This window comes from Tauraco erythrolophus, chromosome 3 (genome assembly GCF_009769465.1).
Source record: "Tauraco erythrolophus isolate bTauEry1 chromosome 3, bTauEry1.pri, whole genome shotgun sequence".
NCBI classification, from domain to species: domain Eukaryota; kingdom Metazoa; phylum Chordata; class Aves; order Musophagiformes; family Musophagidae; genus Tauraco; species Tauraco erythrolophus.
This window is the reverse complement of record NC_141467.1, coordinates 54,663,770-54,678,324: the sequence shown is the minus strand read 5'-3', so window position 1 is coordinate 54,678,324 and position 14,555 is coordinate 54,663,770. Positions and strand designations below refer to the sequence as shown.

The 14,555-nt window shown below is 45.2% G+C and overlaps 1 protein-coding gene across 1 annotated transcript in view; it reads left to right on the top strand.

The window, feature by feature from the left end:
- Positions 1-9,726: 9,726 nt before the first annotated feature.
- CDH2 (cadherin 2) overlaps positions 9,727-14,555 on the top strand; it is a 119,633-nt gene continuing 114,804 nt past the window's right edge. Inside the window, exon 1 of the mRNA XM_086609245.1 lies at positions 9,727-9,801. Coding sequence (XP_086465371.1) covers positions 9,727-9,801 — 75 coding nt within the window. The remainder of the gene's footprint in view (positions 9,802-14,555) is intronic.

Below are 14,555 nucleotides of genomic sequence, written 5' to 3'. Positions count from 1 at the left end.
AAGTGGAGCTGCAAAGAATGTATTTACAACAGCTTCAGCGCAAAGGAAAATGAGGGCTCTTCCTGGAAAAGTCAGATGCCTGGGAACAAATATCGAAGGGTGTGTTTCAGAGCAAGGAATACTATTTCGGGAAACTGTGGTTCTGACTGGGGAGTCGACTGATAACCAAAGCAATGATGTGACAAAAGGGTTAAAATGATCATTGTACTTGTTAACATGGGAGCATGGATTAGGAATCTGGTACCTCTATCACTTCTGTTTTTCAAATGACTACAGCTGCTGCTGAAATACAGTGTGCAGTTCTACCACCAACATTTCAAGCAGTATGTTAAAAATCAGAGGGTCAGAGAAGAACTGGAACATTTATTAAATGATTGGGAATGATGCGTTTTAATGAAATACTCGAGGACTTTGATTTAGTTAGCTTCATGAGGAAAAGCTTTGACTTATCAAAGGTAACTGGTCTGTATTTCCAATACAGGGAACAGACATGAAAAAGCAACTCTTCAGCTTAGTGCTGAAAGAAATAATAAGAGTGAATGCCTGGAAATTAGACAAGTTAAATAAATGCAGCCTGCTCATGACAGACATTTTTAAAGAGAAGAGTAACCATCCACTGGAACAACTTAGTACAGGTGACATTAGACTCTCCACCACCAATAATTTTTAAATGAAAATTTGATTTTCTTTTTTTTTTGAAAAAAAATCTAATTCAAGCATCAACTACTTTAGCATCTGTTTATAACCAATATCACATCAAAGGTCAGCCTATAGACTTTTGTTCATTTAATCTAGGATATATAACATTTCCAGTCTAACAATTTTAAGGTAAATCACAATTATGCATAAAGAATGCCAGACTACAAACCCTGTGAGGCATACAAGCACTTTCAAAGTTTATTTGGTTTTCTCCAAAAACTATTCTTGGCTGTGTAATAACTGTGGTGTAATGTAGATACCACCGCAGTAGCATCAGACCAGGTAGCGGCAGCACAAAGCTCAGCGCTGGATGCAAAACTCTTCTGCAAATGAAAGTGAATACTTGGGTGTTTAGCCCACGCTGAGCTCCCTGCTGCTGCCTGCAGCTCAGGAACTGTGAACGAGGTAACAGCAGCAGCTGATATTGCACCCTCTCCAAAGTGGTTCAAAGAAAGGCCCAGGTGGAAAAAATTGTCTGTCTCTGACTTGTGAGGTAAGACTTTCCACAGAGGAACTGTATTCATTGGGAAAACTTAACTATAACAAGACTTGTGGTGGATTCTATCACTTTAAATCAAGCTTCTGTGCCTGCCTCAAAAACATCCCCTTGCTCTGAACAAGCTCTTGGCCCTGTTAGGAAAATCACTAGGCAATGTCCTTAAGCCTGTGTTTTGATAAAGTCAAAATAAATCATGAAAACAGTCCCTTCTAGCTTTAGAAAATATAAAAAACAGTGGATGTGATCCACTAGCAGTAGAGAAAAAGTAAGTTTTATTTCAAAGCCAAACAACTAAAGTCCTAGATTTTATTTATTTATTTTCAGAATCTGCACATGTACTGAATTGTGCTCCTTAACACAGAAACAAATTTGGGGTTACAATTTAAAAAAAAAAAAAAAAAATCCTTAATTTCAACTCCTAAATACTTCTGTTAAGACTCTGGGGAAAAAATGGACAAACTTTTGAACATGACAAATACTCAGCAACTCCCATTGATCCTAAGGTCAGAAGCAGCAGAGAGGGGGTTATAAGGAGGGATGACATAAAATTAGGGCTTCGCCAGAGGAGCCCTGGCTCATCTTGCCATGGCAGTTCCGAACACCTTAGTCCAAACAACCTTCATGCCCGTTGGCCTCAGAGTCACCATGCTGTTTCTCAGTCTACTGCCCAGCAGCTACCTGCAGCACTGCTCAGCTGTTCAGCTCACACTGTGGATGAGTTCAAAGCCATAGGACAGGGGCAATGGCTTTAAACTGAAAGAGGGCAGATTTAGATTAGATATAAGGAAGAAATTTTTTACAATGAGGGTGATGAAACACTGGAACAGGTTGCCCAGAGAAGCTGTGAACGCCCCATCTCTGGAGGTGTTCAAGGCCAGGCTGGATGAGGCTTTGAGCAACCTGGTGTAGTGGAAGGTGTCCCAGCCCATGGCAGGGAGGTTGGAACTAGATGATCTTGAAGGTCCCTTCCAACCCTAACCATTCCATGATTCTATGATAAATTAACGCGGTGGACTGCAAGGAGGTGAAGAGAGGTACAAATGTGTTCCCCCCAGCTCTCTTGGGAAGAGACGAGGTCGGCAGCTGTTAACAGTAGCAAACCACAGCGCCACAGGAAAAAAGCTTTTTATTTGTTTGAAGAGTTTAGTTTCAGATACAGCCGTGCCTGCAGAGATCAGCCTTTCCACAGTGAGGACAAAACCTCAAGTCTCCAGGCCGCCAGGGGTCTAATGTAACCAAAGAAGAGTATTCTTCCCCTGTGAACAGATGTTTAGAGACTTCCTAAAGTTTAGGCTAATGATCCAGTCATGTAAATTCAGATAGCATTTGGGGATATTTTAGGCTTGCATTACTGCAAATCAGAAAGAAGATCTTAAAAATGTCATTTCAGAGAATAAAGTAATTTTGAAGTCCTACTAATGTAAAAATGATTCAAAAACCAAGAAGATTTTTTTTTAATCATCAGTTTTCTCCGTAAGTATGTAAAATATTTCTGCATGGCTACTTCACCGTGCATCAAATTTTAACTTGGACTGAATTTCTGCAAACAAATTGTAAACACTTTTAATAAGAGCACTATTATCATTAATCTACTTGTCAATAAAGCAATTTTTCAGATGTTTGAATCCACAATTTCCTAACTTTTTAAATGCTCTAAACTTCTTGTATCCTTGGAACAAACCATGTAATATGTTTATTTTAATCTGCAATTTTTGGGAACATTGACTGTGATCTAAAACTCAGTTTTCATCATTGTGTTTTCTCTCCTTGAAGCAGAAAAGGGTATCCACAGTGTATCAATTATATTCTTATTCTGGGCCATTTTATATTCTAACTTCATGTTTCCTATGGAAAACATAATTATCACTATTATAATTCACAACAAAGGAACGTATCTATGAAGTGTAACTACAGCTTACATTAACAACAATTTCACTGGAGAAATTTCTTCACTGGAGGAATCAATTTCTTCACTGGAGGAATCCATATGTTTCTGTTGTTTTGTGACCACGGAAACCTTAGAGCGCTACGATTTTTTTTCCCAGCATTGCATCCAAGAGAAGTATTGTCTCAAGCTTTTCCTTCAGCTTACCCTTCCATACATCAGTCAGATCCAGCTCCCACTCTGTCCTGTCAGGCCCTTTCAAGGGGAGCAACGAACTGAGGAAAACAGACTGTCTCTACCATCCAGCGCTTAATACAACAGAAAGCATCGGGAACTCCGGAGCAGCTCCTCCAATCTCCAAACTGGGGATGCTGACGTTCTATGAAGATGGCTTGTTTGTAGAATTTTTGCATCACAGCAGTTGTTGGGGGAATAAGAGGTATATCAGACGCAGACAGATCCGTCAGGGGAATATAGCTGTGAAACTCTTCTGAACTATAACAACATAATTTTCAGATCTGTAACAGTGCCAGATTTTGGTCAACTTTAACAATGACTGAAAAAGGCACAACCTTAACCGAAGAATCATGTTTCTCTCAAAGTTGAAGTCTATGCTCCAGAGCCTGGAGTAAAATCCCTCAATGAGATGGCAGTAAGACTTTTATAACAAAAATAAAATGACATATTTTCCTTGATCTCATTCTTCAAACAGGACAAAGGATTTTTCTGAAGTTTTCAAAAAGCACTTGGCTTGAAACAGCCAACTAGCCCAGAGAATTCAATATTGTTAACTAAAAAAAAGGAAATACTACAGCAAATGAAAATAAGATTTGAGGATAGAAAATATTAGGCAAATCTAACTATAGGTGTTAAAAATTCTGTTTAATAATGAAAGCGGCAATCCACATCACAGCTCTTAGAATTTAATTGAAGCAAATTATTAACTATGCTGGTTTACCATAAACAATTAGGGTTTCAATTTCTTAATTTTCATTAAGTAGAAGTCAGGAGTAGTAAGATTGGTCTTCTGGAAATTTCCCGTGTTTCTTTTTTGGAGGTGTTACATACATACATTTTCAGAGAAGCCAAGAGGTTCATCCACACCAGTGAATTCTGGCTATGGAGACTGCATGAGTCAGAAAAAAGTGAGATTTCTGATCCCAAGACAATAAAATGATTACTTGATTTCATTTGAAAGCCAATCAAGAAAAATGAGACACTTCATTTCAAATAAGTGAATTATCAGCAAACTATATAAAAATAAAATATTATCTACTGAAGTTAGCTTTCTAAGAGGCAAGTCCATCTCTTTCTACTGGCCTATTCCATATGAAGCAGTTCTATGAAACTTCAAAACTTTCTTCTGTGGCGATTAGAAATTGTAACAGGCCCTTGTTACAAGTCATCATCCTTTCAGCCTTTTATTACACCATATGATTAAAGCCTTGTTCTGGAAAAGAATATTTTTTTGTTGAAGATACCCAACTGAATAGAGATGCTATGCTGATCAGAAGATTTTTTTCTGTATCTTGATTTTCAATAGAAACTCTCCAGGCCAAACAGCTTGCAGGCACTGGGCAGTGATGCTGAATGAGATTCCTGGAAGAATGAATTGCAAGCACTAAGCTTGACTATGTTGATTCCCAGATCACCAAACTGAGGGTATAGACATAAAGCCAATTACACAATATGCAAATATATTGTATTACATCTGGATTACATATGCTCAGCTTCTCCATAGAGAAATCCTTTGCAAAAGTAACTAGCAATTAGCAGAAATATAACTACGGTGACAGAACGATTTAGTTATCAGAAAAAGGAAAAAAAAATCCCCTCCCACTAAATCATATATATATATTTCTTTACATACATAGCAACAGAAAGAGGTTGATGTTGTCGAAGGTTGCTAAAGCAGAAACAGAACTCCTGTATACAACTTTCCTCCATCCAAACCCAGTTGATTTTCAAATTTGAGCAGAACAGCCCACTAACTGCTGCAGCTGTAGTTACCTTTCCATGTCTTGCATTGCCTTGATGTAAGAAACAGGCTGGAGAAACATGCAGGGCTATTCATGTTAGGTAATGATAGTGCTAGAAAAGCCCATGAGGATAACTTGGTTAAGTTCTATAAGAAATTACAAGATATAGTCAGGTAAATATTACTTACTGCAAGGACTGCCATTTTTTTCCTCTTTCTGAGGCTATTTCCCTAAATAAAAGGACAATTAGAACTTACAGATTTCTTAGTTCACATGGGTGATCAACATGAAAAAGCATATTTAGAAAAAACACTCAGACCAGGTAATTCAAAGGATCATACTTATTTTACTGAAGTAACAGAAAGACAGCAGCACTAACAACAACATTTTAATTATCCCTATTTTTAAAATATTTAAGCTGTTTTAGAACCTATGTCGCTTAGTTTTTCTTTTCCACTTGACGCTATCTACATAAAACTGCATTCTCCCTGGCCATGCAAGATTATCTGTTTCCTAAAACAATAATTTTTCAAGTGTTGTCAATGACTAACAATCTTACAATCCAGAAAAATCTTCCCCCCTTAGGAATTTTACATGTGTGAAGTTGCAATATAGAATACACAAATTTGCTTTTTCCCCACTGCCTGTCACAGACTACTCAGAAGAAGTCTGGGGTCTCAAGGCGTCCACAGAACCCAAGTTAAAATCCACTGTCCTAAAAAAACAGATTTTTGTTTTTGTTACTGCTTCTTCCTCTCCTGTTAAAAGAATATCTGAAGGAATCTGGGTTAGCTGATAGTGTGTGCAGCCTTCATGTCATAGTAAAAAACATCCACTGTTTTGTCTACTATTGTGACAAAACTCAGTGATAAGCATTGAATGCCCTCAGATCCATTATTTAGGTGTTGGGGTTTTTTTAACAAATAAAAATATTTTCTCATATGTAGCAAAGAATACAAAGAAACTGGTTAAACTAATATGCCCTTAGTACTCTTGCTCGGTACGTTTATCCTTCCATTTTGTAAGTACTTTGCCATACAAACAGTGGCATGTCTGTGTGCAGTGTGAATCAAATTGCTGAGATCACAAGTATAAATGTTTGTCAGATCAAGGCCTAAACTGTCACTAAAGTGTTCAATTTGCATCATTTGAATGGAGGAAAGGAGTAGTGGCAGTACCTGGCAGATTAAATGCAAGGATAAAGGTATTTTTTTTTTTTCTAAAATATTTGAAGTCATGAGCAATCAAGTATGTTCCAAATTGAAAACATTCATTTTTTACAGAATTTTTATGAACCCTAGGAATGAAAATTAATTTGGACAAGTTGAAAGAGAGACTCAACTCCATGACTAACATAGGAATTACCCTAATCCTCTCTTCAACTTAATCATGGAATTTTAACAAGGTTTTTTTGGAAGCCCTTGAGATCTCCTAGGTTGAACATTAACTTCTGTCCGTTATTTTTATACTACTTAAAACATACTCGTAAATGCAATCCGTGGCTGAGTTATGAGATAAACCCTTTGAGTTCTAAATCACTTGTTTGAATCTTGGCCAGAAATTGCCACTGTTTGACGGTTTTTGCACGATATACGTGAAAAGGGTTGATGATCTCAACCTAGTAGCAGCTCTAATTCAGAATCTCCAGCTATGCCTACTTAATGCTAGATCATTTCTGGAAAACAAAACAAAACAAAAAAGCTGTTCTCTTGGGCTTATGCTATAGATGAATAGCATAAGCCCTGAGGAATCATCCCTGTCTGGAAGCAATGCATAAGTTTCTCCTCTACTCTGCTCATAAAGAAATGTGGTGCAATTATACCTCAAAAAGTATAACCCACTCCTGCTCTCTTAGTTTATCACTGTACCCAGAACTAGGAAACCATGAGCTGGAGGAAACTATGAGCAGAAGGAAACTTTTGATTCCGGTCGTGCAAATGAGGGAAGCCAACTGCTGGACAGAAGCTTGTTCAAGGCTAAAAAATTCAGGAAAACGATGTTGGTGAGAGGAATTTTTCTGCCTATGTTACTATTTCTGCTAAGTAAATTTAAAGGCAGCAGCAGAACTTTAAGAAGCATCAGCCAGAGCTCAGATCTGGTAATCTTCCAGATATGCTGCAGAGCCTTTTATTTTTTTCAGGCGTTTAGGGATGGATGGGTTGAGGGATATGAGGGGCCAAGCTCATTTAGATGATAGGTAATTACTCTCATTGGACAGTTGGTTTATGGAGTTGTTTATATTACGTGCTTTGCATTTTGTAGAACACTTGTAAGAGTGAATAAATGCTCAAACACAGTCATCAGTAAATGTTAATATTATGTCTACCTACCAGAAAACACAAATAGAAATCTGTTACTCGGGGAAAGACTCCATTTCATGGGCAAATCCAAGCAAACACGTTAGGATTGCTAGAGACGAACACACGCTCCATCAGGTGTAAACCTGGGAAAGTCTTCCTTCTAACAGGATATAAACATCAGCAGTGCCCTTCTGGCTTACTTTCTCCCAGTCCTGGCTTAAATTTTAACGGAGAAACTCATCACCAGACGCTGCTTTCCTCATATATCGTTCTTCACAACTGTTGGCTTCGGTGCAATTTCATGGGCTACAACTTTAAAAACAGCAAGCACGGCGGGGGTGCTGGGGGGGGGAATGTGTGGGGGAAGCTGTTTGTCTAGTTAGGGCTGCCTCCCGTCGGCTGACTCTCATTTGGGTTTTTAACGCTTGCAGGTGCTGCTTCCTTGCCCGCTGCCCGGGCCCGGCCCTGCTCCGCGGAGGCGGCGCGGCCGCGGCTCCGGCCGGAGCGTGTCTTCCTCCGCCGCTTCTGGCGTTTTCTCTCTCTCTCCCTGTCCTGGGTAAACAGCTGCATCGCGGCTCGCAAGTGTCCGGTATTTTCAATTTCGAAGCGAATGAAACCAGCATGGTACAAGCATGTACTTACCCCGCCTTTCCTCGACAAAATAGAAAAGCAAATCTGCTGTTTCAAAACACGAGCATGGCGTTTTGCGTTATTTTCTAAAGCCGAGAAATAAATATATATAAAGTATTTTTCTTGCAAGTTCAAGTGTCGAGTAAGATGCTTTAAAATAAATAATGCACCACTTCGAATCAACACTTCATAAGATTGTCTAGGGGCCAATGCCTACAAATCCTCCCCTTATTATGTCCCAGGATGGGAGCTCTGATGCATGGACACAAAACAACTTTGCTCAGTGACCTATGGGCGAGAGAAAAATCCTTGCCAGCTCTGCAAATGACCCAGCACTGATACTTGCTTCTGCAACTGTTCACTCAGCAACACTCCCCAGTTCCGTTATGCACGCTGGTATTTTTGGACCCGAGGACTGCAGCCCCGTCCAAGCCTTTGGAAACATTTGCTGATAAAATTCAGAAGGTAGTTGTTTGGGAAGGAAAAAAACCCCAACAAACCACAACGGAGCAAGCCGAGGAACGGTGCGGGGGGGGGGGGGGGAGGGGGGGGAAGTGTCAAAAACTGAAAGAGAAAAAAATAAAAAAAGCTAATCTGCTAAACAGAAACAGTTGAGCGAAACTTGCCGCGTCGCCAGCGCCTGGGAGGTGGGCAGGGGCGTCCCGGGGCCCCCGGGCTGGGCTTCGCCGGCGCCCCCGCAGCTTCTCGCTGCATCGATCATCCGCTACCGAACACGGCGGCGATGGGTCCTTCCTTCCGTCCCCAACAAGTTCTCCCTTCGCCCCCCAAACAATTGCCGCACACCAAGTTGGTGGGTTAGCATTTATCGCCCCCTCGCCCTCCCCCTTTAGCTGTTAGCGTTGCAGGGTGAACTGGCGCTGGCGTCTGCCCCGCTGCCGGCTGTCTGGGGACCGAGGAAGGGCAACACTATTCGCAGGCAGCAGCGATCCCCGGCGCTTGCCGTGCGGTGCCGTTCCCTTCCCATTGGCCGTGCAGCCGACAGGGAGCGACGGGAGGCGGAGGGGGAGCTGCTGGCAGCAGCGGGAGGCAGGCAGGCAGGCACCGGGCGAGCGCGTACACAGGCGCACGGCAGGCAGAGGCTGCTGGGGTATTGTTATCATTGTGCTTCAGCGGAGGGTTCTGCGTGCAGGGGGAGGGGTGGAGGGAGGAGAAGAAAGAGGGAAAGTGCGGGGCGAGCATGCAGCAGGGCTGGGGCCGGAGCAGCGGCGGTGCTGGGCTGAGACGCTGAGAGGAGCCGCCTGCCCGAGCTCGCTGGGGGGCACCGGCGGGAGGAGCGAGGCGGGCACGATCCAGGCGTGGGGAAGGCAGCCAGCCGAGGGGAGCCGCCGCCGCACCGGCCTCGCAGCAGCAGCAGCGACTACTTCTTTCTTATCTCCCAGCCTTTTGTTCGCCCATCCTCCTCCTCTTCCCTGCCCACCCTCTGCACCGCGGAGGGGGCTCAGCAGAGAGAAAAGCAGCCTGACCCAGAGCTGAGTTTCGCCCATCCTCCGCCCCTCTCTCTGTCTCTCTCTCTTCCCCCGCTGCATCGCTGCCCATGAGCTAGAGCGGCAGCCGGCAGCCAGTGCCGCGGCAGGCGGGGGCAGACGCCGTTCGCAGCCCCCGGCAGCTGCTGCTGCCCGACCCTCCCCACTGCTCCTCTCGCCCAGCTCCGCGGGCTCCAGCCGCGCTCCGGGACTGCTGGGGGCCGCCCTGCCGCCGCCCCTCCTCGCCTCCATGTGCCGGGTAGCGGGAGCGCCGCCGCGGATCCTGCCGCCGCTGGCGCTGATGCTGCTGGCGGCCCTGCAGCAGGTAAGCACCGCCGGCGGGGAGCGGGGCCGGGCTGCGTCTCTTTGTTCCCCTGCGGGCGGCGGTGCCCGGGGAAGGCGGGAGAGCCGGGGGAGGCGGGGGGGGCCTTCCGCCGCCGAGGTGCGGGTCTCGGGGAACGGGTAGGAGAAAGCGGCAGCCGCCGCTGCCCCCCCCCGCCCCCCCGGCCGCGGTGCCCCGGAGTGGCTCGTTGCCGCTTGTGTGGAGCCACCTGCTCGGGGGCAGCCCCGCCGCCGGGCGCCGCGCTCTGGGGCGAGGGAGGCTTGTGCCCAGGGCTAGCTGAGAGGGTAGAGGGGGGGTCCCCGGGACGCGAGGGGTTGCGGTGCCGCCGCTGAGGACGCGCAGATTCTCCCCTTTGTTCTTGGGAGAGCAGGTGCCGGGGGACGAGGGGGGCTGTCCGGTATCCGCTCGGGCGGCAGGAGGATGGGACCTCGGCCCCGCGGTGAGCGCGGGGGACAAAGTAGCGGAGTGGAGGGACGGAGCGGACATCATCCCCTCTGCCCCGCGTGGGGAAGGGGGAGTGGGGGTGCCGGGCAGGGAGCAGCCCCCGCGCCCCTCGGGCAGCTGGGAGCCCCTGCGGGCCGCGCCTCGGCCACCCCCGGCTCCCCGCGCCCGCTAATCCCTTCCCGGGAAGAATTTAATCAGCCTCCGCCTGAGCGCCGGGCTTCCCCACCCCCCTGCCGTTAACGGGAATTTCCATTGGGACGGGCTCGGGCTCCGAAGTGTTTATTATTATGAAAGTCCTGCTGTTGCCTCCTCCTGGCGGCCTTGCCGGGCTCCCCACCTGCCCCGAGTGGCGGGGTCCCGGGCTGGCAGCGCCGGGCATCGCCGGTGGGGGTGCCCTGGAGGGGGGGGGGGGTGTCTCTCCGTGGAGAAAGTAGGGGTCTGCGCGCCGGCGCCCCTGCGAGGGGGCGCCTGGGGAGAGATGGAGCTGACGGGACGCTGAGAGGGGAAGGACTGGGACGACAAGATGGATCCCGGTTGGGGCAGCGAGGGCAGTGACTGCGGGGCGGTGGCGGGGCTGGGGCCGGCCTCCCGCGGCGCGGGGTGTCCGGAGCGAGCGCAGAGCCGGGGGGACACCCCGAGCGGAGGCCGGGGGTAGGTGGGGAGAGGGGCAGTGGGTTTCCCCCCTCGCTTTGTGCTCGCTGAGCTCGTATCCGGCGCGGCGCCGGGGGTTGCGAGGGCGGTAAGTCGGAGGGGACAGATGGCGCAGATCATCGCCTCTTAATGGTATTTACGGTTGGGGCATTTCTGGCGGGCCCGGGGAGCGGGTTGAGGCGAGGCCGGCGGCGGGGACGGGGGTGCCGGGGCGGGCGCGGCGCCCTCCCGCCGTGCCCGCAGCGGCTGGCGCAGGGCAGGGGGAGGCGGCGGCAGCCACTGTCCATGGTGCAGCGCACCCGCTGCCCCCGCCCGCCCCGCCGCCTGCGCCGCGTCGGGGGCAGGAGGAGCCCGCTCGTCCTCCCGTGTCCTCTTCCTCTGACACCCCCCGGCCCCTCGCGGGGTCCCCGGGCGGTTGAGGGGTTCCCCGCAGTTTCCGAGCCGCTCTGGGGGGCTGATGACTTGCAGCAGGCGAGCGAGGTGCTGAAACGCTGCTCCACGGCAGCCGGGGATTTTCCCTGAGTCTGAAGAGGACACGGGGCTGGCCGGCTGGCGTGGCGCGGGAGTGTCCGGCGGGGCTGGAGCGTCTTCCATGTGAAGCCACCCAGTTCAGAAACTTGTGATGTGCCACTTCCAGACTGTTGTTGCTTTGTGTTGAGTTTTTTGTTGTTGTTGTTTGGTTGCGTTTGTTTTTCTGCCTTTTTTTTTTATTTATTTTCTCTCTTCTGTATCCTAGTATCTCGGCAGATCTGTACATGGAGGGTTTTCGTTTTTTCTTTTGTTTTTGAAGTCCTTATGTGCTATTTATCGTATGTGCTTTCAGTTCTGTTTAGTCTTCCTATCTCAATAAATCTCCACAGCACAAATTCTGCAGTAAGCTTTTATTCCATCTTTTTTATTTATTTTTTTTTTTTTTTAACCCAGGGCAGGTTTGAAATTAAAGCACAAGCTATGAATTAAAGACAGGAACTAGCTGTATTGCTTTTATGTATCACTCAGTGTCACTGGCACGTTACGGTTGGGGAATCCAATTTCCCCCTTGTTTGGGTATCCATTAAATCAGGTTAGGGTTGATTTTTAATAGTGTGTAACAAAATTGGAACTTAGGTATGAAATCAGATTTATAGACCTGTGTCTGCACAACACTTTCATTTAAAAGCTTTTTTTCCCCCCCTCTCTCCTTCTTTCATGCATGCTGCAAAGAACCCTTACAAGCTAGATGCAGTGCTAACTTTTTTTTTTTTTCCTTGTCATCATACCTACTGCTTTTGGTTTGTAGAAGATATCAGGTTCTTTTGAAATGTTGAACCTTTCTACTTAGTGTTTTCTCTCTGCAAGACGAGAGCTATCTACCTGTATTTTCTGGAGTTACTGATCACTTCGTTATTCATCAGGGATGTAGAAAAGCTGTCATTTTGGAATTAATAGAAAGATCATAAATGGGAGCAAGTTTTAAGAGCAGATCTGTGGGTGCTGTTTATGTTCAGGAAATAAGGCTTTAGATTTCTTGGTAATAGGTAACGTGTGGGACATAGGAGAATGAAAACTGCACTTTATTTTGCTGGTTAACAGATCATTATGAATCTGGAAGTATTATATGAAAAAAACATGACAGAAGAGAGAATAAAGGGAGTAAGGCTTACTTTTTAAGGCCAAAACAACAGTTCCAGTTTTTGGAACTGGAATAACAACAGGCTTGAAGGAATGGAAAAGCTAGCGTGGGTTTACAGGAATGAAACTGCTGTTAGTTAGAAATGAACTGGAAAGAGGAATAGAAATTAAATGCTTGAAAAGGGAATATTTGTTTTAACGTGTAAGGAGGTTGGATCACTCTGGGGATATTGTCTATTTCTAAATCGGAAACAAGTAAACAGTAAAGCATTTTGGAGCCTTTTGTGCCTAGGTGACTGGTTTGAATTCGAATTACGATGTCAGAGGACATAAGTTATTACTCTCTGCAGGCAGTTTTGGTCTTATTCCAGGTCTTAGTGAATGTATCCAGGTGATAAAGCTACTACCCTAAATGACACTCCTGTTAAGCTGCCTCTGCTGAGAATCCGGCGATGGCATTTCTTGCCAACTACACCCCTCTCGTAATCACCCCCAGCAGTCGGTGCTGGCAGAATCAGGCGTGATATTAATGAATTTTTGCGCAGAAGTGGCAGTGAGATCACCTATCTCTGTGGGTGCATCCTCTGTCTCATAATACACCTGTGTCTTAGATTGCTATTTATTTTAATCAGTCTGGTTTAAGTCATATAGTAAATATGTGATTGTGTAAGCACAAAACTCAGTTTCAGGGTGTTTCTCTTCAACACGTCAGACTCCAACATCATTAACTCCTTTCAAAGTGAATTGAATGCATTTCATAAGCCCCAGAACAGGATAGTTATATGAGTGGCTCAGCCTTTTTTGGATGTGGATCTTTCTGTTCTCGTCTTGCTTTGTCTTCAAAGAATCTATCTGAAAAGTTAAATGTGGCAGGATATTTCAGCAAAGGGCTCTCTAATCGTTGTCTGTCTGGTCTAGATGATAGAGATGCTATTGAAACATCCTCAAAATTCAGATAATTGTAGAACTGGGGGGAAAAAAAAAGTATCTTTTTGGATATTAAACTGGAGATATTACTTTGAAAATTATTTTTGTGAAAAGGCTTTTTTTTTTTTACAGCTGCTTTTTACAAGTGTTGTAGGACAGATAAGGTCATGTAAGTCGACAATGAATTTTTGGAATTGAAATAATTGGCTGAGAAAACCGGAGATAATTTTGTGGTTTAAACAAGTTCTGATTATCCGAGCAGATATTGTAGCAAGTTCAGAAATATATATGCTGCTGATCTAACAGAAGGTATATATTCTCTTGCATTGTCAGTTTATGTATTTTTAATAATTGCTATGTATTTTCTAGAAAGCCTTATACTGCTCTCTCCATGAGTAGTACTGGTAGCTAGGCATGCAGCTTAATGTGCTAGAAAGATGAATATGTAGGTTTTATGGTACCAGTTTTTAAAATACTGCCCAAAGTGATGATAATTTTGAATTACAGCTAGTCAAGAATATGTAATTAAAAAACTTGCCATCTATTGTTTTTCTTTCTGCTCCCAGAAGTTGCAGAAACTCCTAGAAACATCACTGGAAGACCCCTGTCATGTCTCATCTTAATTAGTTTCAATGACACTTTTATGTCAATAATTTATTTAATTAATTAGTTTTTTAATAACTGAACACTGTAACACATAAGACAGCTTAGTTGTGACAGAAGTGCATGTGTATATTTAAAAATAGCTTAAGGAAGTTGTGAGTAAAGTTATTTTTACTCAATACAGACAGTCTTGCGTAAGGGGCTTTTTGGCATGTGGTAAGGAGCAGGAATTCTTGCCTGAGTAAGAGGATCACTTACCAGTTACACTTTCTTTCCTTCTGTCTCACTGTTTTTGTAAATGCTCTTTTAGGTTAAAAAAAAGTTTAGGAAACTTGCAATAGTTTCATTAGTTCACCAATACTCCCATTAGACCGAAAATTTAATTTATTTCAAACAATGTACGTGTACAAAACATGAGTCTGATCCCCAAAGACTGTGCAGCCCCTAATGTTTCCAGGTGGTTTTGTTTTAAATTGCTTTTTGTTATACAGCATAGGAGG